Source organism: Oreochromis aureus, linkage group 4, assembly GCF_013358895.1.
Source record: "Oreochromis aureus strain Israel breed Guangdong linkage group 4, ZZ_aureus, whole genome shotgun sequence".
In the NCBI taxonomy this organism is placed as follows: domain Eukaryota; kingdom Metazoa; phylum Chordata; class Actinopteri; order Cichliformes; family Cichlidae; genus Oreochromis; species Oreochromis aureus.
Genome location: NC_052945.1, coordinates 17000969 through 17023951, shown reverse-complemented (window position 1 = coordinate 17023951; position 22983 = coordinate 17000969). Strand labels below are relative to the sequence as shown.

The window sequence follows — 22983 nt, the reverse complement described above, 5'->3', positions numbered from 1 at the left end:
ATTTTACTTGTTTTTTATCCTTATGCACAATTAAATAAAGTTACAATAAGGAATGACAGTTAAATATTTTAAACGGGTTTCACTGTCGTAACGTCCCACGTTGCCTGATGGATATTTGTATTGACAAATTACGAAGCAGTAAATATAAGGAAGGAACTTTTTACGCCCAATCAGATCGTGTTTCTTATCCTGAAGTCCCGCCTCTCGGTGACTCTCAAAACAGCTTCGTTGGGGTAGATTTTCTGGTTTTTACAATGCTTGGGTAAATATTTAGCAAGTGCTACTTTCTAACAAGTGTACATTCATGAGAATTAGTGAACAGGAACAAAATCCGTCTCATCAGCCCTGTTGAATTTTGCTATTCTTACAGCAGTATCATTAGCAATGCTAAACAGCAGCAGCGTAAAAAAGGTGCTGCAGGTGACAACAACTCCTGCTAGCTCCTTGCTCGTTTAGAGACACAGGTAACTTGGTTAAGCTCTCGTGACCGTGAAAGTGAAACTTGTCTCGAGCGTCGGAACAATGAATGTCTTCCGACACCTGATAAACTTTGGGGTGAACCCTGCAGCGCTGGCTTATGCCATGACGACTCTGGGCTCTAGCATGATAAACAATATTTTCAGCTTCTACTATGTGAAACTCTTCCTGAATAGGTACAAGATATCCGAAGGAGCGTTTCACCAATCACAAGTGAGTATGTTGACCTGTCCTTCTTGTACAATACCTGTGAGTTGCACTGTTGTAGAGTACAATTTAAAGAGCCGGTTGCTTAAAATAATAAACAACCGGCTTCTGAATTCTTCAAAGCATCAAAAAGAAAAGATTACCCATAAGAATTTCTAAGCATGCATGCTGATGCATTGATTTTGCTTGTTTCATGCATTTAAAACCTACTGGTACAGGCAGATGTTGCATGTATCATAAAATCACTTCAGTATCTGTGAAATTCTCAGCCAGTTGCAGTCAAGAGGGCTAATATAAGCCGATGTTGATGTCGATGTCTAACATTCATGCCCAGGAATGACTTCTTTTAGTAGCCTAAGGATTATTGATCACAATTGAATACTACACGTAGTTTCTCTTTTAATGGATTGCATTTATATAGCGCTTTTCTAGGCACCCAAAGCGCTTTAAAATTCCACTATTGTGGAATTGCTCTTTGCCACCATAAAAAGGATTTGCTTGATGGCACTCAGTGGAATAACAAATACCCAGAACAATTGGAAAGTCCAGAGAGCTCAGTGAATATTTAAGCAGGAAAACTGCTGATTTACACAGGATGGGAAGGTCTCTTGGAAACTTTTCTAAACAAATGCAAATTCCAAGATCATCAGTTTAAACAAGTTATTCAAATGCAATTTGCAGAGGTCTAGAAGAACACCCAAACTGTCACTCTCAGATGATAGGAAATGGGTTATGATGTTCAGGAACACCTCGGAAACCACCAAAGCTGAAGGCTACCGTGAACTGGAAACTGCTGGAGCACCAGTGTCACCGTCCAGAGTGAAGTGACTTTTGCATGGCCATGGGCTGCGATTGTGTCAACTGAGATAGAAAGCCCCTGCTCCAAAGTCTGCATCTTCAAGTTAGACTGAAATCTGCAGCTGCTCAAATGGACAAGCCAAAAAAAGATTTAATCCTAACCTGGTCAAACAAGGCAAATAATTGGACACAGTAGCAAGGTATTTTTTGAGAAGTAAAGTTGAGACCTTCAATCTTAAGAATGCTCCATCAGTTTTGGACATGGTGGTGGTTATGCATACCATTATGCGGTGAGGCAGTTTTGCACCCAGTGGTACTGATATATTGCACAAAATGGGTGGGATAATGAAATGAGGACTACCAGGAGCTACAAAGACAAGGATCAGCTTGGTAAAGACTTTGATATGGACCAAGGGATAGATCTGGAAAATGCAAAGGACGGCCTAAGTTTTGGGCTTAACTCTATTTTCATAAGTTTTACAGCTTTTCCTGATGATTAAAAACCTCCAACATTGTCATTCATAATACGAGTTCATAAGTGATTAACCAATGGATAAACAATTAAATGGCAGTAAAGTTCCTGTGTTATTTATTTATTTATTTTAAAGTTTACTTCTTTTAAAATTTCTGACAGATTACCTTGTTGTTTTTTTATTAATACTTTTACATACTTCCTATCCACAGGTGGTGTACATGGTGTGGAATGCAGTTAATGACCCTCTCTTTGGTTACCTGCAAGATAACTCCAGGGTACCCTGCTGCTCTCAGCGACGCCTCTCCATCCTGTACGGCGCTCCCCTCTACTCGCTAGCTTTTCTTTTAGCCTGGTTCCCGTGGCGTTCCTACACCCCTGGTGACTGGTTGAGTGGTTTACACTTGACAGTAGCGCTGTGTGCTTTCGATGGCATGCTAACCTTTGTGCTGCTGGCACAATGTGCCTTGTTTGCAGAGATTTCCAGCCATCATCAGAACAGACTTAGACTCATAAAGTACAACCAGGTAGGCCCTTCATCCTGACGTCTATTCTCTCTATGTACCTAAGCACGTCATTCTTTTCATATCCCTTCTTATTTATTTCCCAGGTGGCTTCTCTCATTGGCTCATCCAGTGTCCTCTTCTGTGGTGTGGTGTCCAACAACATGGAAGACTTCTTGGCCTTTCAGGCATTCACTGTGCTGATTGCTATCCTGAGCTGTGGCTGCATGCTCTACACAGGCCTCCACAGCGAGAGCCGCTTTGACAATAAAGCATCTCAATCGGATGCTCTCACGTCTGTTGATCAGACTTCGCATCCATCGGCATGCTCCTTCTCCACGTTGAAAACGTTGACGTGGCAAATTCTGACCAACAGGGACTTTCAGCTATTTGTACTAATGAACTTCTTCCAGGTGTTCATGCTGGCCTTCTTCAATAATTTCACCATGATATTTACTGAGCACCTGATTCCTCCTGATGTGCTTCCATCATTGGCAAAGAGCATCGTGTATGGAGCAGGATTCATCTGTCCACAGGTATCGTCCCACAGTGTTAGCGTTTTAGTTTTTTTCCCATAAAGATTAGAATAAATGCCTCAAAATACCACACTGATTGCTTTAGTCCATTAAAGTCACATGTCCTGAACAGTGAGGTAAAAAGATCAGTTTCAGTTGATATTTACTGCTGACTGCACTGATAAAGGAATTGGTAAGCTCCGACACATATGATTCTCATGCTTTGGAAAAATTGAAATCAGTTCTCAAGCGGTACCAGTTTTCAGTTCTCAATTTGGAACAAGGTTGAAACACGGGGAATATAGGCAATGTTAAATGAACAGTTTTTGTAGTATTTTGGGCAGAAATATTTGCAATAACTACTTAAAACCATTTATTTATATTGGTTTACCCCATAGTTCATAAATAGAGCTATTCGGCTGCCCACTCTCCACCTTGCTCAAATGTCAGAGGTCTAAATAAACACCTGAAAGCACCGAAAAGGAAATGGGTTTTAAAATACTTTTTAATCATCTGCTTTGCCTAACCCAATGTGTTGTTCCCAACTGTCCTTGTTTTAGCTTTTAGTGCTGAGCTCTCAGAGTCTGCTGCATAGGCTTGGCTACTACAGGATCATCCTCTTCATCTTCTATGTGGAGGCTGGAATGGCAGCTGTCATGCTAGCAATTGGTCCTCAGCACTATTATTTCATGGCGTTTTTCCTCACCATTAACATGTAAGAAGTTACTGCTGGGCTTGTTTGTCTTGATATGTAATTTTTGTTTTTATTACTATACTGCATTGATTTTATTTCTTTTCGGTTTCTGTGTTTTATACAGGGTTATAATTCAGGCCTCCTTCAGTCTTTTTGGGTTGCCTTTGGCTGACATTATTGACACTGACCTGCAGAAATACAAGCGCAGGTAAGAAACACAGTCGACAGTTTGGTCACCACTGTCCTTTATGTCATACCGACAAAGCCAAAATTTTAATCAGGCGAGACGTTTACCCTGTGCACTATTTCTGTCAGTTATATGTAACAAAGAACAGCTGCGTTCGATGGGAATATTATTAGTATTTATTTAGTATTTATTCAGAGATGGACCAAACTGTTGGGCCTGCAGACTAACCCTGCCATCCCTTTGACTTGTGTCACTATCATGACTATAAATATGAACGTCAGCACAAATGACTAATTCAGTCATTACTCAGATTTAAATATAAACCACTTCATTAACTCTGGCTGCTACAGCATTGTTTTAAAACCTCGTGATTTTACTTCATAAACTAGGAAAATATGCAATATTATTTCATTTAAGCACTCACAAATCTATGTACTAACATGCAATGAAACAAGTTTATGATTTAATGTGTGATGATGCGTTTTCTTCTCTTCCTCGCCTCATGTAGTTCCCCTCTCTCTTCCATGGTGTTTGGAACAAATGCACTGTTCACAAAGCCAGCTCAGTCTCTGGCTCCTATGATAGTGTTAAATATCCTGAACCAGTTTGGGTATGAACAGCTGAAGGATGTCACAAAGGATTCAGATCCGAGGTACAGAGAGTTTCTTGCTTCTTGTTGACTTAATGGACGCAAATGTTTTTGAAGCTGGTTTTAAGGTTATACGCATAAATCTATTACATGTGTCCTAAGTCTGTCTGTTAATACTTTATGTCATAACTTGCTGTACAGTAAACACTAAAAACCTGAGGAAAAAATAAGAGGGCCTTAGTTGCTGCAGCTGCTGATACCTGTTTAATGTAGTAGGTTTTCCAAAGCGTTCAGTTACTATTCAGCTTTAAGCCTGCAGCCGTTTATCCCATTATAGTATAGAGATGGCACGATACCACTTTTTTATGTCCGATACCGATACCGATATCATACATTTGGATATCTGCCGATACCGATATGAATCCGATATAGTGTGTTTTTTAATCAATAAAACTGTTTTTTTTTTAATATCTTGCTGCATTTTGTATAAGTTCATACTCAAGTTTACATAAACAACAACACTAAAGCTATTCTGTTATACCTGTATGTAAATTAAAAAAAAAAAAAAAAAAAAAAAAATACACTGCACCCAAAATATTTCATAGTTCAGCAATACTGATCAATCTAATAAACTTAAACCTGCTCCATCCTCCCTATTCTGGTATTTTAAAGAGTACTTAGCAGAAATATTAAGCAACCTAACTAATAGGATTGCAAACTCCCAGCAAAAAAAAAAAAAAAAAAAAAGGGAACCACCCTCCACCTCATGATGCTTAATCGACGTAATCAACTTTAATTTGATGCAGTGTGAAAAAAAAAAAAAAAAAAATGCACAGAAATAAATTATTTTTCAAGAATAATTAAATAGATTCAACATCTTTCTTCTACAGAATTGCAAACTGCACAGATGGTACCTTCCCAAAGGAAAAAGTACTATAGCTTACTAGGGTATATTAGACTTAACAGTTACTATATACAGTAATGGACTTCTATACATTTTACATCAGATTAAAACTTTGGGTGTAAGATTCAGATAATTATTTATTAAAAGCTAGACATTTTAAATAAGAATAAGAAAAAAAAAGTATGTCTTTGTGCCCCTTTTCCCTGTTCATGCCCTATCGGCCCCCCTGGCTAAACTTTGCTAGATCCGCCCCTGTACAGTTACCAGCTGTCAGCTGCGTAGAAAAGGATCCTGGTGTAGAAAGTAATATTAAATAAATTCTAACAACAGCTTATCAAGCTTAAACGTGCTGCTGTTGTTCAGCCGCTGGTTTCCTCTTTCTGGTGCAAAGTGGACCAAAAACAAAGAAGAGAGACGGACTCGCGACAGAAAAGCCGATCAGCTGATCATTGATCAGTTTCATGATTGAAGTATCAAGAGGCACTCGCTCCATATATCGGTTGTTAACATGGGAATGCTTTACAAACATTCAGATGAACTTACACACTTGCTTTACTTCTCTCTGGGATAACTTCCTCGGAGATGAAATGTCACGTGACCCACACTGCTCCGATGTGCTACGGTTATGAGCCCAGTTACGCCGTGTCGCAAGTTTTGTGAGGTGCTTTTTTGATATTTAATGGATCGGATTACATTTTTTATTTCTCTCCGATATCCGATCCAGTAATTTACGTCAGTATCGTACCGATACCGATACGTAATATCGGATCGGTCCATCTCTATTATAGTATAAATAACCTGTTTTTCTATTGAAATGTAGATAATCCATCAGTAAACAGTTCCTGTATAAAACAATAGCACCATGTAACAACAATCTAACTTTGACCAATAAACTGTAATGACCCTGATGGATTTAAAGGATATTTTAGATTTTAAACAAATGCAGAATAAGAAGCTAATCTAAAAAATTGAATTGTAAACTAGTTAAATAAACCACCTAAAATCCACCACTGTGATCCCTTATAATTTCAGATAATCTAGAGGCACATTTATATTGAAGGAGAACAACGACTGAATAAACACCAGTTTCAAGAGACAGCCTCTCTGATTTGGCCTTTTTATTTCTAAGGTCACTGTTTATATAATTTTCTAAAATCTGAACCACTGAAACATTTGTTTTCCATCTACAATTTTTTTTTTCTTGGGCTCTCCTACAGTTGCTTTGTATGGGTCACAGTTTCAATTAATTGTTATATATCTTATCGCAGGTCCTCACTTGATCCACTGCCTGGAAATAAAAATAAGACCACCTTTCTTCTAAGTGGCAACCCTCGTAAACATAACATTTAACCAGTGGGTGGTTAAATCGTGCTCATAGCCATAGCCATGAGCGCGATTGGCCATATTAGGGATAGTGTTTCTCATTGACATCGTTCAGAGCCAAGACCTTGTCATAAACTGTTTAGAGGAGTCTGCAGAGTGCTTTTGGCTCGCAGCGAGTCCTTGCACATAAACTGACTCTTGAAATATCTCAGATCTATTTGGTTTTTTACGTCCACTGATTCCTCTTTATACCATTTATAATCTTGTTTTTCATAGTGATATTAAAAACAAGTCACAATCAACATGCACAGGCATGCTTTTGCAGTTTCCGTAATTAGCATTGTGATAGTCAGGATGATTCAGCTGTAAATAAATGTAACTACACCAACACTTTGTTTGTCCTTGTTTTTAGTGCCTTGGAGAGCCTCCACAGAGCCATGTTCTACTTGGTTTGCCTGGTGCCCATGTGTGTCGCTGCTCTGCAAGTTTTGGCTTGGAGGCCGTTTTCCATTCGCAACAGTCACACAGTTGACACAAAGTATATTGATGGCTAACATCAGTTTTCTCAGTATTCAAAGAACTGGTTTAATTGCCTGTAGTTGGGATCTGGGGACTCTTTTAATGACTAATCTGTAAATGAGTAATTTAAAATGAGTATTTTTGTATACTTAAATGAGTGAATATATTGATATATATTGAAATTTTAACAGGGAACAACTGTAAATCATCAAGTATCTTAAAATCAAACAAATCAAGGGGCTTTAAATATTTGAAGTGGAAAGAAGTAATGTTTTAAATGGCAGTTTTCATCTGGGTACAAATATATCTATATTTTATCCCACTTTAATTTAAAAGTGGTATTTTACTTCCCATTCTTACACATTTACTGGTTGTTGGGTTGGGTGGGACACAAATTCAGCATTATAATAGTTTGTTAGTCTGAGATATATTTTAATGACAGAATCCCACCAACTGTTCAGCTACACTTATCAGCATCCTACATTATAAGGTGGACGCTCTGAAGGGCAAAAGGTTCTGAGGAAACACTGAACTAAACTAGAGTAACTTTACTCATGCAAACATTGAAGTTGGATATTAGATCGCTGCTTTAGCAATGAGAACAAATTGCTGAGACATTCTAGATCCTCAAAGAGTCAACTGAAACACAAACTCAAGCATCTACTTGAAGAGAAGTATTTAGTTAACAGCTTCGCATATCTGGAACAAAAAACTGGTCGTGTGGTTATTTCTTGAAGACTTTATCATTTAAGTCTCGACTTTGATTTTTTTTAATCATTTTGTGCACAAAAAATGTTTTGTTTCTTTTTTTTTTTTTTGTCTGTTTATGATGCTTTTATATATCATCTATATAATAGAGAGGGAGAAAAAGGTAAAAACACTCCATTTAGCTTTTCACAAATGCAGACGCATAAAGTGGCCACATAACATCAGAAATTATTGACACTTAAACTCAAGTCTCACAAGCTCTGGCATCAACAATGATGATTGATGAAAGGTATTCATCAAGAACAAATAATTACATTTTGTCTGTTAATGAAATACCTTATTTTACCCAATGTCCCAAACCTGACGGTTAATAAGATTTACAAAAAAAATATCATTCAAGTGGCTCACATCACCCGTATTTGATAGTTTACAGTAGAGAGAAGCCCCAAATGGGGCAGTTTATGCAGACTTTGAATGAAGGCTGTTTCGGTAAATGGTGAAAACTAATCTAAGGATTATATTCCAGTGTATGAATGGACATTCTAATGTAAAATGTATTGAGATTTAGGGGATGGGATATGCCTCGCAGCTGGATCAGAATGGTAAACACCGCCTTAATGTGAATTAATAAATAAGTTTACTGTGATTTCTCTAAAGAGAAACAATGCCCTCTCTTTTCCTATTATAACATAAGCTGTATTTGACATACAGACATGTGCTGTATTTTGTTCTATGTTTTGGTATCAGATTCTATAAATGTATTGTTTCTAATTAAAAATGGTAAAAAAATCTATCCGTGGTACGTTTATGTTTTTGATTCGATTTTAAGAATATTTTTAAGAAATTCTTGGTCAATAATGTAACAAACATTAAGCGCTATCAAAAAAGTGCCATGACTCCTTTAATGAGAAATGGCTTTATCATTTCATGTCAGTTCACTGTCAGTAATCATCGTGATTAATGATTCGTGCAATAAAAGGTGTAACATTTTGTTTTTTGTAGAAGTGAAATTCAGATGTAATTCCTCTAATGTGGATCATCTAATTATCCCCCTTTTGTGTTGCAGAAAGTCCTGAAAATAAAATCCTTGGAAAAAGTTGTTATGAGCAAGAAGGAAGCTGTGGAAGCGCGGTGGAGACCAACAGAACTTCGAATGCTTTGTGAGAGGCGGGCTGCGTAAGAGCCTTAACGTTTAGAGAGGAAAGGGTCGCCTGGTCCACGCTGGTGTTGTAGTTTTCATGTCTCATTTCATGAGAAAAGATAAGCAACAAGCACAAATGACTTGCATCCTTTGCACACTTGCTTGTTTCCTCAGACTCGGAACAGCATAATCCAGCCGGTGTTTAATGGCTTTACAATTTCCTTTCCGTCAAGATGATGGAGGTCTGAATTCATCAATTCCTTGAATGAAGCTTAGACATTTTGATAGATGTCATCAGAAGAATGCTGCAGGTCGTTGCTCGAGGCCTGAAACGACATTAAAACTTGGTCAAAAACAGTTAAATTGAATTTTCTACAGACATCCTGCGGCAGAAGTTACACAATCTGTCTGTTTGACTAAATCCAACCTCAACATGCTGCAACAACAACATTTACCTCAGCTTCAGAAGAGCTTCTGCTTGCTGTTTGATTGTTTTTCTCCATGTTTCTCTTCTTGTGCATTTCTTTCAGCACGTCCTGGAACTGTACTTTTTTATTTGCGTTTTTCTATAAGGGAAAAGAGGAGTAAAAGTTTATTATAAAGCCTTTTTTTTTGGAGGGGGGGTTAGGATTTTTTTTTTTGCCTTGGTATTTACAGAGGGTTTAGTTTGTTCCTGTTCCTCTTTTTTTTTTTTTTGTTGCATCTGTGGGCTTTTCCCTATTTAGAAAACAATGGACTCATCAAACATAAATTAAAACAGAAGAGAGAGACCTTGTCGTTTTTGGATGTCTTTTTGCAGACGTTCATATTCCAGCCATGCTAGAACAGAAAGGGAAAGGTTAATTTCACGTCAGCACAAACTGATTTTCAGTCCGGCTTGCACAATAGATCACATTAAAATAAACGTGTCTGTGATTCACCTTCTTTAGAAAGATGAGCGTCACTATAGCCAAGCTGTAGACGGCCAAGAGGACAAATGATACCGACAAAATTCTTCCCATCACTATTTTAGCATTTTCTAAAAAAAAAAAGAGAAAGAAATGAAGTGGAGGCGTTATCCTTATTTCAATGACTGTAAAATGAGTTTTCTCTCTAAACAGTCCTTACCTCTCACTACAAGAGTTGCTCCCTCCCCTACAAACGGTGTGCAGCACCCAGTATGATTTGCTGCGGCACAGAAGTAGATCCCACTGTCACTCGCTTTAAGTGAATTAATTTGTAAAGACGCTCCTCCTGGGTACTTGTTACTCATATTAAGCGGTAGAGAGATGTTTTCTTTGAACCAGTAAAATTTTACTGAACAGCTGGAAATGACTGTACAATTGAAAACAGCTTCTTCCCCTATTTTCTTCCAGATTATGTTGTTTGACTGTGATATATAGACATGACATGTATCCTTGTCAGCTGCAATAAACAGGCAAAAGAGAATCAATATGAATCACACCCAGTCTTACATATATTTCCTAGAGGAATTATTTACAGACGACAAAGATATGAAAATGATCTTACCTGTGACCAACGGGTGGGCGAGCAGGAGAGAAAGCCAAAACAACCGGTCCATGTCTGCGGCTTGAAAGACTCTGAATGATCTCATGATTCCTTGTATCAGGCGTTTTTTTAATGGCTGACAACATGGGAAGTGGTAGACTGAACTTCCTCAACTCTACTAGTTCCTTCTTATTTTCCTGTATTGTGCAGCTCTACAGCACAATTAATGGATTTGCATAAATTCAACGCGTTTAGTGTGTTTATGGTAACATGATTTTATGAACTATTGTACTAATAATATTTACTATTTAAAGTGTAAATACATTTAACCCTGGATTTCACGCTCTTAAATGAAGGATTGCAAGGTTTGGTGTCACTGGCAATGGGAAATCACAAATAGCCCCGTCACCCGTTATTACCCAACATGGGCAACATTTTTGCGTTTAGACACAAATGTCAACTTATGCTGTGCACACGTGATGGCGCAAGGAACGGTAGAACAGTAGTTTGAATTATTGAGAATGCGTAGAGAAGTGGTGACAGGATTCCAGCAGTGATAATATTATGCGGGGTTATGCGGAAAATAAACAACTCAGTGAAAGTCAATAAAGCTGAATCTGTAGTTTTGGTTTGGAGAAATATGAAGCAATCGTGCTCAACACAAGAGAGTAAATTCTATGAATTTTGTTTTCACTGATTTCCTTTTCTCCACATTTAGTTATTTATGCATCTACACTGCCTTGAAAGAGGATTTACCACATTCCTGACTTCTTGGCTTTTTTGCATATTTGTCACATTACACATTTCATAATAATCAAACACAAACTGAGTAAATACAGAATGAAGTTTTTAAATGATGCTTTTCATTTATCAAGGGAAAAAAGTTGTCCAAACCTACTCAGCCCTGCCTGAAAAATTGCCCCGCTAACCTAATTATGAGGTTGTGCCCACTTTGACAGCAAGTACTGCCAGACGCTCATGCCACTTCCCTCTTTTAAATCATTACTTAACTGTGATTAACCATATACTTGGCCTGATTACTGCCAGACCTGCTGACTCAAGAAATACCTATCTGGCACAGTAAAGTAGGCTACAAAAAGCCAGCACACCATGCCAAAATCTAAAGAAATTTGAGAACAGGTGAGGAACAGTCATAGACATTTATCAGTTTGGAAACAGTTAAAAAGCAGTTTCTGAGACTTTGGGGCTCCAGTAAACTACCTGGTGAGAACTGTTATCCACAAATGGAGAAAACTTGGAACACTGGTGAACTTACCAGAAGTGGCCTGCGTACCAAAGTTACCCCAAAAGCGCATTGAGGACTAATCCACAAGATCACAAAAGAATCCAGAACGATATCTAAAGAATTGCAGGCCTCTTTTGGCTCAGTTAAGGTCAGAGTTCATGATTCATCAGTAAGAAAGAGACTGGGCAAAAATGGCATCCATGGGAGGATTCCATGGAGAAAACCACTGATAACCAAAAAGATCACAAAGCCTGGTCTTACATTTGCCAGTAAAACATTTTTATGACAGCATTTCATGAAAAGAAAATCATATCAACAGCCAGTTCTTGCTACCAAGGATGGCACAACCAGTTATTATTAGGTTTATGGGGTTTACAAGTCTTTGATGACCCTCCTCATTCGACTAGGGCTCATGTTCCCAGCGTCGTGCCTTTGTGGGCGGGTCCTCTCCTGCTGTCACTCATTCTCTGGTCCAATGCAAATCTGTCTATGTGTTTTGTCCCGCCCCCTTCCACGTCGACCTGCACTCTCGCCATATTTTCAAGCCCGTGAATCCCGGTGTGTTGTGCCTCCAAGTTGACCAGAAGAATCCTTCACACCAGGCAGCATCAAGCGTGACCCGTTTCAAAGTCTACGTTAGCGCCTCAGCTGTGTCTCTGTTATTTTTCTTTTCGCAGCTATGAACATCTTCAGGCTCACAGGAGATCTTTCTCATCTGGCTGCCATCATCATCCTGCTACTCAAAATATGGAAAAGCAGGTCGTGTGCAGGTGAGCACCGGATATAGCTTTAATATAGATGCTACAGCGAGGTTTTCTAATGTCACTAGTTCCGTTTCCCTTGTGTTAATCGATAAAAAATCTGATCTTCTTTTAAGGCAGCAACCTCTAAGCTACCCACCTAGCAATGCTAACGTTTCCTCTTCATTCATTTGAAGCAGCGGCTAATAGCTGCTGAATGGGCTAACTGATGATAGCAGCTAAAAAGTGCTGCCTGCATCCCCATCACAAGCTACTACTAAATTTGCTGCAGTTAGACAGTGAAATGTTAAAGTTGGTGGAAAATATAATGCAAACACATCAAAGAAACGGTTAACTTTGAAGGAATTCCTTTTGTAGTTAACTGTTCTCCGAGCTGTGGATTGAGTGCGGTCAGTTAGGTTCCTACTGCTTTAGGAACATTAATTTAAGCACATTAATGGAACCTTTAACACATATATTTAGATTAACTTTTTGCAGTTTCTGCTTCTACTTTTCAGCACTAGCACCTCCACCTCACATCCATTTACTCCTGCTCGGATAGTTTGACTGCAGAAGTGTGAGGGGCTCGATTTTTTTTGTCTGGCTTCTGACGTGGCGTTCTAGAAAGCGCTACGGAAGTAGCAAACCTGCTAAAAAAGAGTTTGTACAAAGTTTTACTTTATTAAAAATGCATTTTTATGCTTATAGACTCACATAAAAATTTAGGCATCAATAATAATAACTAGCAACATAGGTAGCAGTGATGCAGTCTATGATTATCTAAAGTCACAACGGGAAGGGGGCAGTTTTGTGTCCCACTTTCGATAAAGATTTGTGATTGATTAAAAAGGTTGACGCATGCGTTTTGGGTGAAAAGCTAAAACCTGAAGGATGATATGTAGCTTTGTGTTAAAATGGACAGATCTGGAGGTTTTGTGTCGTTAAAGGAATTAATAAAATATTGATTGATTTATTAAAACGTATAGAAGGTCTTAACAGTCACTATTACACGACTCCTTATGGAAATCCCTAACGAAACGAAACCTAGAGAAAATCTAACTTGTGTTGAGGAAGAGATGACTCACAGTGAATCTGAGAGCGTGTTAATTCAACTGGTCTGTCATTAAAATTGAAAGACAATTGATATGCACTCACCCTGACATCAACATACAGTGAACATACAAATAATTAGCTTTTTTTCTGAATATACATACTCTTAACATATAACATCCTCTGATCTGAGGTCCTTGATTTTAATGACCCATAATTTTGAATATTGTCTACTTGGTGGAAACTGGTTGGAAAAACACGACTGTTTATAAAGAGTGTCTCCTATTATTTATTTATTTTTTTCCCACGTCTCTTATCACACAATGACCCAAAGTACCCTTAAAAAGTGTTATATCAGTTAAGAATATAAAGAACATGCATCAAAGCATTTGACATTGTTCAGGAACTTTCAGATTGTTGTAGAATCTAAAAAGACAAACCGAACAGGCCAAACTCAAACATGCCACAGAGTGTGAAGATGGCACTTGCTGAAAACCCCCGATGTTTATCAGGAAGAATGTCGAGCAAACACTAGTTGAGATTCCTGGAGAATTAGGACCTGATTGTGGTTTTGAGGTGGTGCATCATGTTCTTGCATCATGTGTACCCTGTATCATGGCAAGATACAGGGTACACTTTGGACAGGACATGAAGTCTGATAACAGTTTTACTCATGCTCACAGATATGAACAATTCACAGCCTCTTCAAAAAAAAAAAAAAAAAAAAAAAAATCTCCATGTATTTGGAATACATGGGAAAAACTGGAGTCCCATGGGCAATGAATCCAAACGAAAAGAAACTTGTTTTTTAAACTCTTGAGACTTCTGAGTTTCATCTTATTTCCAGCAGATGTCACTGTTCAATAAAGAAAAATCATGATTTGTGTTTTGCCCTGGCTGTTTGTGAAGCTTTGTGTGAACTGCTGAGGTATATGTCAGCCTAAACTGTGTTTCTGCTTGATATTTTTCTTAAAGGCATCTCTGGAAAGAGCCAAATTCTCTTTGCTCTCGTGTTCACCACACGTTACTTGGATCTATTCACCTCTTTCATCTCCCTGTATAACACATCCATGAAGGTAAGACACCGCCGACCACACAGCCCTGACTTTCACATAGATTTCACCATTTCTCCCAGAACACTTCAGTGACAGGCTGTTCTTTGTTGTTTACCAGGTGATCTACATCGGTTGTGCATATGCCACCGTATACCTAATCTACGCGAAGTTCAGGGCCACCTACGATGGAAACCACGACAGTTTCAGAGTGGAGTTCCTGGTGGTTCCTGTCGGGGGTCTTTCTGTTCTCATTAACCACGACTTCTCTCCCCTGGAGGTGAGTTCAAACTGCTGTATCACAGTCAAAGTGTGAGGCACATGATCTATTCCAAACCAGACACTTTGGGAATAAATGTAAAATTGTGTTCCTGAATATGTAAACATCTTCTTCAGATCCTGTGGACGTTCTCCATCTATCTGGAGTCGGTGGCAATTCTGCCTCAGCTCTTCATGATCAGCAAGACCGGGGAGGCTGAGACGATCACCACCCACTACCTGTTCTGCCTGGGGCTGTATCGGGCCCTTTACCTCTTCAACTGGATCTGGCGTTTCTACTTTGAGGGCTTCTTTGACATGATTGCCATAGTGGCTGGTGTGGTCCAGACTGTCCTCTACTGTGACTTCTTCTATCTTTATGTCACCAAAGGTGGGTTTAAGCATCGATATTATTCAGATATTGGCTAATTTGTTATTATTTATATAGACGTGAAATATGTGGGGACACTTTAGTTGATGTAGTCGCTCCTTGTGCCCTCACTGGCCCTGAAATCATTCCTTAAATTTGATGAAAGTGATGAGTGTAAACATCCAGTGTCTTGTTCCCTAGAAAAACCTCATCCTAGAATTCAGCCTACGCTAATCTGATGTTTCAGCAGCGCAAGTTTCCTAAAAGAAATTTCTCCCAAGTTATGGCTGTTTAAGACAAAATTCCTTACGTTACTGTAAATCAAGTGTCCCCGGAAAGGCATAAAGCAGATGTTGTGCAATGATTTGGAAATTCCCAGCTGGTTTGATGGTTGTTAGCATCAATTGAACTTGTATTTTATTATTATTTAATATTCTTTATATTTTACAGAGCCAAATTATAGTGCTTTGAAAACTCACCCATGCATTTCCTTCGGCTTATCTAATTCTGGGAGCAATTGGAGGGTGACTGGAGCAAATCCCAGCTGGCACAAAGCAAAAGGCACGATACAGCCCGGGCAGCTCGCCAGTCTGTCGAAGGGCTTTCAGAGCCATTAACACCAATTCACTGTTTAAACAGCGTTATTAGAGAAAACTGCTGCATCTGTGGAGACACTCATTTGTCACTACAGAGATCTTTGGAAACTCAAATTTGTTTTTTGTAAGTTTGTTAGATTTTAACTAAACTTAGTTGATATTTTTTAAGTTCCTTTTTTAAATTGATCTCATTTTGTTGGTTGTTAGTTGTTACTTGTAGCTTGTTGATTGCGGCAACTTGGATTATTTTTTATGATCCTCATCTGGAACTTTCAGTTGCTCCCTTTTTTTTGACCTTTTAAGAGGTCATCACAGCGGATGGATCCGCATGTTTGATTCAGTACATTGGATGCCTTTCCTGACGCAATCGCAATCTCATTTAATCAGGCTCGTCCCTTAGCTTGTGACCCTCCTGATGCTGGGTTTGTGTCCTTTCCTAGAAATAAACCAGGGCTCTTTGGCATTTAAGGCAAGTGTGTTAAGCATCCATATAAAAAATGATTAGCAAGTGGATTGAACATGAGAAATATGTGTGTTTTTCATTCATCAACACGTCAAAGGAACTTTTATTCTCTGCTCGGGGATCCATCACATAGTTCCTGGAACAGTTTGACTCAAAAGAGCCAGAGGGTGTTCTTAATTGCTGTGCAAAAGCTTGAAGTCACCCAGAAAATCTTTGGCTTTTCCTGAAAACTCACACTTGGATTCATCAAATGTGACGGCTGCCCAAAACTACACAGTTGGATGTACTTGTCCTTTTGCTCTCGCCCACTGGGGGCTCACACATCTTTCTGTTTGCTGTTTAAAGGATTTTTCTAATCATCAATTAACCTTTTGACATGAAAGCTTGTATCAGGTAACATCACTCTGTTTGAATACAAAAGAGAGAGTTGCTGGAAACGAAAATGATTCCTTTTAAAATTAATGTTTAATTTGTGTCATTAGTGATTGGCTCATCTTTAAAAGACAGTTTTCTCAAAGACTTTGAGCCACAGAGAGGGAACACAGACTGAGGAATGGCCCATTTTTAAGAGATCCTACATGTGTAGTGTCAGTGCATAGTGGAATAAAGTGTGGCTGCAGGAATAAAGATGGCTCTCACCTGATGACCGTCTAACTTTATATCCCTCAGTGTTGAAAGGCAAGAAGCTGAGCCTGCCAGCGTAAAAATGCATGGAAGGAGACAGCGACTCCGAGCAGACTCAGGGGGTGTGGAGAGGAAGTCATGGATTCTCATGACCTGTAGTAAAGGACGCCTGAGACAGAGCCAACTATCGGGGGAAAAAACACTAGTCTTCTTGATGATTACTGATGGAACTGGTAAATGCCAACAAACACCAGAGCTGAACAAAGATCAGCCCAGATCAACTTTTGGATTTCTGTGTTCAGCATCTTGCCTTAAGCTTTTTTTCCATTGCTGTTCAAATAGGAGAAAAGGATTTGTTTTATTTTTTTGGTTTTTTTGGTTTTTCTACATGTGAGGTGTATGCGCTTCTTTTTTTTTTCTTTTTCTTTTTTTTAAAGTTTTTTAAATTTCCTTTTTTTTTTTTTTTTTTTAAATCATCCATGGTGGTCGACTTCGATAAGTACCTTGTTTGACTTGGTAATGAAATGCACAAAATGTACTGTCTTATTAAAGCGTGAGATAAAGAGTGATGTATCAGAGTGCCTGATAAAGTTCTCACAGTATTTTTTTTTTTAATTCTTTTTACTTTTGCATTTTTTTTTTAAAGGTATGTATATCCTCTAATACATGTATCCACTTTTTTTTCTGTAATGTTTAAAGAGGTCAACATAATTTCACACCAGCATGCTCATCATTTTGTAAAACATGGCTTTCTAAATGAGCATTTTAACAGAATTAATAGTTTGATCTTAAATTCAAGAAGTAACCCATGAAATGAATGACTTTAATGCCAGCAATCATTTTATCGCAGGTATCAGTATTTTCCCAATGGTGGCTGTCTCGAATAAGGATGCTTGGTAACGGTTTTTCTTCTGCTCACTGTACTTTGTTATATAGCTTCACACAGTCTTGAATAAATGCTGCATCACATTTATAGATGTCGACAGAGCACAAACTGTCACTGCACCCCCGGCAACAAACTCATGAACGCCTTCCGGTGGCGACGTGCCAGTTACGTGAATCCTGAAATGTTGGGAATGGGGACAAAACTAACTGCCACTTTTCCCACACTGGGGATGCTTCCCTGTTTATCCTCCAGCACATTGTCACATCTCAGTTGTTACCTGTATGGCTCAGTTATTAAGAAGGTGCGATGGTCACCAACGGGTGCATTGCTAAATTTTAAATGCCTCTTGTTTCTTTTTATAGTAGCATTCCTAAATAATTGAATTTTTTTTTTTTTGCATGTTATCACCTCCATTAAAGATTTTATGAGAATCATATCTAGTGTGTGTGTGTGAGTGATTTTTATTTTTCCTTTTTCCAATCAAAATCGTAATGTCTTTGGTTAAATATATAATCAGCAAAGGGACGAATGATGATAACCAGAGAAAGAAAAAATAGGTCCAGAAGGGGGCAAAAGGAAAGAAATGGAGGAAGAAAGGGAGATGAACTGCCAAAGATAAAGACCTAAGATCCTCCACACCTTTGGCTGTGGACAGTTCAAGATGAGCAACAGAAGTTTCTGGCGTGTGACTGTCAACCATCAAGTGTTTCTGAGCCTCATGTAGTTTTAATTTATCTAAGTCATTTAAAATGAAACGGGGACACTCCAGGGATTTCCCATACAATGTGATAAAAGGTGTAAATTTTACCTAAGACGCAAAGGGTACAATTTGGGCCAGCCTTAAGTCTTTGTGGAGTCACATATGTCCTGTGTATAAAATGAAAAGGTTTTAGTTGATGATTGTTTAACCATGTTCCAAACACCAACCCAGTCAAAATTAGGGCTACTGCACAAAGTAATTCATATACTTGCTACAGAGTGAATAGAATTGCTTAAAAATCAACCAAACAAAACAGAGCATGTGAGGGAAAGTTAAGCAGCATTTACTTGCTATAAAATTCCAGCATATACAGTTTAAACAAAATGGGATTTGTCAGGATTTCCGTATCACTCACTGACTCTTACTTTTCATATATTTGAATTGAAGATACTGTTGATTACACGTGGTCTGTTCAGCCTCAGCCTGGACTTTCTCATCCTTGTCCCAGTAACTCTTCCAAGAACAACCCGGGAGCAGGTTTTCCAGGTTTTGGAGATGGTACTGGAAGCATGGTTGCAATGTACCAGAGCCCTTCCTATCCTGTTTGTACTGAAATAGGGTTGGTTTGGGAGCTTGTTTCTGCCACTGGAAAAAGATTTTTTTTTGCCGCCCATAATTCAAAATCTTCAGTTTATTGTTTTGAAAGTTAGATATTTTGAGAATTGTTTTTGGTGGTTGAAGCAGAGTTGGTGTAAACCATGCTGCTTTCCTCCTTTTAATTTCTACTTCTGTCCACGACATAGCCTTTGCAAGTAGCAGACACCGTTTCCAGCAGTTATAATGAGTGGCTGTATCATCAAATGTGATACAGCCTAGGGAGGAATGGTCCAAAACGCCTCTCCATCACTTCAGCTTTCATAGAAAACACTGGAGGAACACTAACATAGTTTGAGCTACTCCCTTCCCCTGAGGGCGCACAAAATGAATCCACACTTGATTTGGCACAGATTTTACACAAGATGCCCTTCCCGACACAAACCTCCCATTTACGCAGGCTCGTGTGGAAGCTCGTGACCCCTCCTGAGGCTGTGTTTATGTCTTTTCCCAGAAACAAACCAGGGATCAAACTAATGAACATCGACAAGCTAGAGTTCACTTACTCCAGCTAACGCCAGATAAACTCAAGATGCGACTTGGATGAAGCAAAGACCATATTATTTTTGATAATAAGAGAAGTACAGAAACGTTGATAGAATAGCGAAACATACCATACAGCGTGCACTGGGTTCAATTTACCCCAACAACGTTTAATTTGAGTTCAGTCATCAGATGCACAATATGCAGTATGGATAAACATCTTCTCAGTACATGGAGTTTGGCCTCATTATGATTGATATAAACAGCTGTGTACAGTAAATAATTACAACTGCATGTTCTACACAACATTTTTCATCATTCTTTATTTTTTGGAGGGACCCATCAGAATATTTTCACCTCTGTTTGGACAGAAGATAGCGTTCCTCTTCACACGTAACAGCAAACATAAACACATGACAGTCATTTTGGTGCATTTCACTTAACATCAAGTAGCTGTACACTGCAGCCAAACACACAAATATATCGGCATTTCCATTCTAACAAAACGTTCATCTGTAATGAAGTAGTGCATGACCTTTTTGGGGGGGGATAAAGTAACACTGCAAGTGCATGAGTTCCCCCTTTTCTCTAGTTCTTGAAATGAGCCTCACATAAAGCCTCCCTCACTGGTCAATGAGCCCTCACACTGAATGTTTTTTGAGAGTTTTTAAAACTGGACGCTACAAATAAGGGATGGATAAATAACACAGGCACACTACTACACAGCTGTAAGTCTTCACACAATCAAAGGAGTGGCCATTAAATGAGTGCACGTTTAAAACGCCTCGCCATCGGCTTCACTCTTCAGATCAGAAAGCTGCCTGCGTCTTTGGCGTTTGATTAAAACAAGGCTACTTGACTTAGCAAATGAGGTAGGTTCAATGTTAGTTATTCCATGGGTCTCTCTCTTTCTCCACTACAGTGAGCCTACTGAAATAATAACAATATTAGGCTTAAGACATACAATAACAATGAGATCTGTTACAACAGCAGATTTCAAACAAAACACCATAGTGCACGTTCAGGAGTCTGTATCACTGCATCGCAACCTCCCGGATTCAGCAGGGCTCACTCGAAACTTCAGGCAGGCAGAAGAAGAAAAACTAGTTGGCCTTCGAGTCTTTCTCTGTTGAAGTTTCACACTCAGTCTTCTCTCCCTCGATTACACCTTTCTGTTATCGAAGAGAAAAACAGATTAATTCCACTAAGAAAACAAATGTTTCCAATGCAAGCTACAAACTTTTTAACATTAACTGATGATATGAACATATATGGATGATTATACACTGCCATCAGGGGAATATATGCCTGTTTATGTCTAAAAAGGACCTGCTATGTTTCTCCTTATTTTCTGTTACATATTACTAGTGCAGGGTTGGACCCCCGCTTGCCTTCAGAGCTGCCTTAATTCTTCATGGCACAGATTCAACGAGGAGGTGGAAACATTCCTCACAGATTTTGGTCCATTAGCAAGAAGCTGAAGATGTGCACCTAATTAAGTGACGACTGAGTGTATATAGTTTTTATTTAATAAGTCAAAAGTTTCACATAATCTGAGAGATGAACTACTGTGATCTCTGATCTCTCAGGCAGCCAATCAGAAGAGAGTTGTCTTTAAGGGAGTTAAAAGGTTGTTTCAGACAGTGAATGAAGGTCTGATGTCAGAGCTACTCTAGTAGAGCTCATGAATAATAACATTGAACTTAAAATGAATACAATAGATCCACTTTAATTTACAACACAAACTTTGTTCCAAACAAGGCAACTAAACTCATGCTTAATTGTCAGTACGTTACCTTTGTCAGATGTGGGTAGTAACGGTTCAACAGGCTGAAGGTGGTGACATACAAAACATTAACGACGGCCGAGGCCACGATGGCGAAGAGGGCGATACCAGAGAGCACCCAGAGCAGAGCCAACCCTCCGACAAACAACAGGAATGCTGAGAGAGCAAACACAGGTGACAGGTTTGTGACTACCAGGTGGTGCGGTGTTATAAAATACTACAGCGCAAGGGTGAGTGCACCTACCCTCACAGAAAACAAAACCCACTGCAGATATCATCGTGGTCACAACAGCAAAAGTGACAAAGAGTCCAACAGGCACTGCAGCCATGGCGCTGAACATCAGAGCTGTGAGAGCTACAAACGAGTGGCTGCTGAGGTACCGTCCAAGTCTCGTATTCAGCAACCGTGCTACCTGTAAGAGATCAGGTTTCAGTGCAGCTGGAAGACAAACCATCAGCTGATGGACACAAATTAGGGAAAACATAAAAGACTTTGACAGGTGGAGGTGTGAAGTTTTGGGTTACCCTGGGGTCATCTTGTAAGTGTTTCACCAAGGCCGTCCATCTTTTCTTCAGCTGCTCAAAGTCAGCCCCCCTCTCACTGCTGCTGGTCTGCATCTCCACACAGGTCTTTAGTGACTGACGAGGAAAAACACACACAGTCAGTCTGGCTGCTTAAATCCCACCACTTAGCTTCCTATTTAAAAGTTACTCCAACGGCTCAACACATCCTCAGCTCAGCCCCAGTAACAATAAAAACTAGCCCACAAACAAAATCTGGGATAAAGCTAACAACTGTTGTGAACTTCTGTTGCCGTTCACTGGACGAAAGTAACTTTCAGCGCTATACAAAGTACAGGCCATTTACCATTTACCATTTCATTACACACTTTTAAAAACATATAACACAAGTTCTGCTGTGAGGTACAAACCTTAAACTGAGTATTGGCAGCTCACAACATGAGTGAGAAATCACGAATGTCCCGTGGCTGCTTAAAACACGTCCACGGAAACAGCACACCCTTTTTAAAACACACATCTCCTTTCTGCTCGTCCCTCCTCCTCCTTCTTCCTCTTCACAGAAACTCAGAAACGGTTCTCGAGGTTAACGCTGCCACCTAGTGGTGGTCTCAGGTATTGCAGCTCTAGGTGGCTAGCAAGAGCAACAGAGCAAAAGAAAATTAAAAATAGTATAATCTACAATAAAAGTAACCTAGGCCCATACTGAAGGCTTTGTCGTGTGAGGGAGTGCATTAAAGAAAATAAAAATATGCAATTTTTATAGATCATTGACAAAATAATACAAAAATGAATTTAAATTTTAAAATAATACACTCATTACATTGTAAAATGAAACTTTAGCTCTTCCCCACCCTGCACTTTCATATGTTTTGGAGAAAACAAATGACTGATGGCCCCAAAAAGTTGATTCTGTTCATCATTTTCAGTGGGAGAAACGTTGCAGCGTCACTCATCCAAGGGACTTCTTCACTTGGATTCCTTTTTGGGATTTCCTTACCTGGATGACTGCACATGAATCAAGACACTTT

General features: G+C 39.0%; 4 protein-coding genes across 5 annotated transcripts; 2 read left to right on the top strand and 2 right to left on the bottom strand.

The window, feature by feature from the left end:
- The first annotated feature begins 183 nt into the window (after positions 1 to 183).
- Positions 184 to 8687, top strand: mfsd13al (major facilitator superfamily domain containing 13a-like). The gene is made up of 7 exons (XM_031730624.2): positions 184 to 690; positions 2167 to 2481; positions 2565 to 2993; positions 3533 to 3687; positions 3791 to 3874; positions 4362 to 4505; positions 7082 to 8687. The coding sequence occupies exons 1-7, from the start codon at positions 523 to 525 to the stop codon at positions 7221 to 7223; spliced, it is 1437 nt and encodes a 478-aa protein (XP_031586484.1). The 5' UTR covers positions 184 to 522; the 3' UTR covers positions 7224 to 8687.
- A 535-nt stretch (positions 8688 to 9222) lies between these two features.
- Positions 9223 to 10816, bottom strand: si:ch211-139g16.8. The gene is made up of 6 exons (XM_031730627.2): positions 10547 to 10816; positions 10145 to 10441; positions 9958 to 10055; positions 9809 to 9856; positions 9493 to 9603; positions 9223 to 9363 (listed from the first exon to the last, which is right to left on the bottom strand). Exons 1-6 carry the CDS (start codon positions 10629 to 10631, stop codon positions 9310 to 9312), a joined length of 693 nt encoding a protein of 230 aa, XP_031586487.2. The 5' UTR covers positions 10632 to 10816; the 3' UTR covers positions 9223 to 9309.
- Positions 10817 to 12149: 1333 nt separating this feature from the next.
- On the top strand, positions 12150 to 18246 carry kdelr2a (KDEL endoplasmic reticulum protein retention receptor 2a). 2 transcript variants are annotated; one of them, XM_039611650.1, is made up of 5 exons: positions 12150 to 12541; positions 14537 to 14637; positions 14735 to 14893; positions 15010 to 15262; positions 15692 to 16962. In XM_039611650.1, the coding sequence occupies exons 1-5, from the start codon at positions 12451 to 12453 to the stop codon at positions 15856 to 15858; spliced, it is 771 nt and encodes a 256-aa protein (XP_039467584.1). In that variant the 5' UTR covers positions 12150 to 12450; the 3' UTR covers positions 15859 to 16962. The 2 variants fall into 2 exon arrangements, with proteins under 2 accessions (XP_039467584.1, XP_031586488.1); XM_031730628.2 differs by lacking the exon at positions 15692 to 16962 and adding an exon at positions 16970 to 18246 and having other exon boundaries at positions 12168 to 12541.
- Positions 18247 to 19796: 1550 nt separating this feature from the next.
- On the bottom strand, positions 19797 to 22525 carry LOC116313078 (lipid droplet assembly factor 1). The gene is made up of 5 exons (XM_031730649.2): positions 22366 to 22525; positions 21959 to 22072; positions 21678 to 21846; positions 21444 to 21589; positions 19797 to 20819 (listed from the first exon to the last, which is right to left on the bottom strand). Exons 2-5 carry the CDS (start codon positions 22049 to 22051, stop codon positions 20751 to 20753), a joined length of 477 nt encoding a protein of 158 aa, XP_031586509.1. The 5' UTR covers positions 22052 to 22072; positions 22366 to 22525; the 3' UTR covers positions 19797 to 20750.
- Positions 22526 to 22983: the final 458 nt, after the last annotated feature.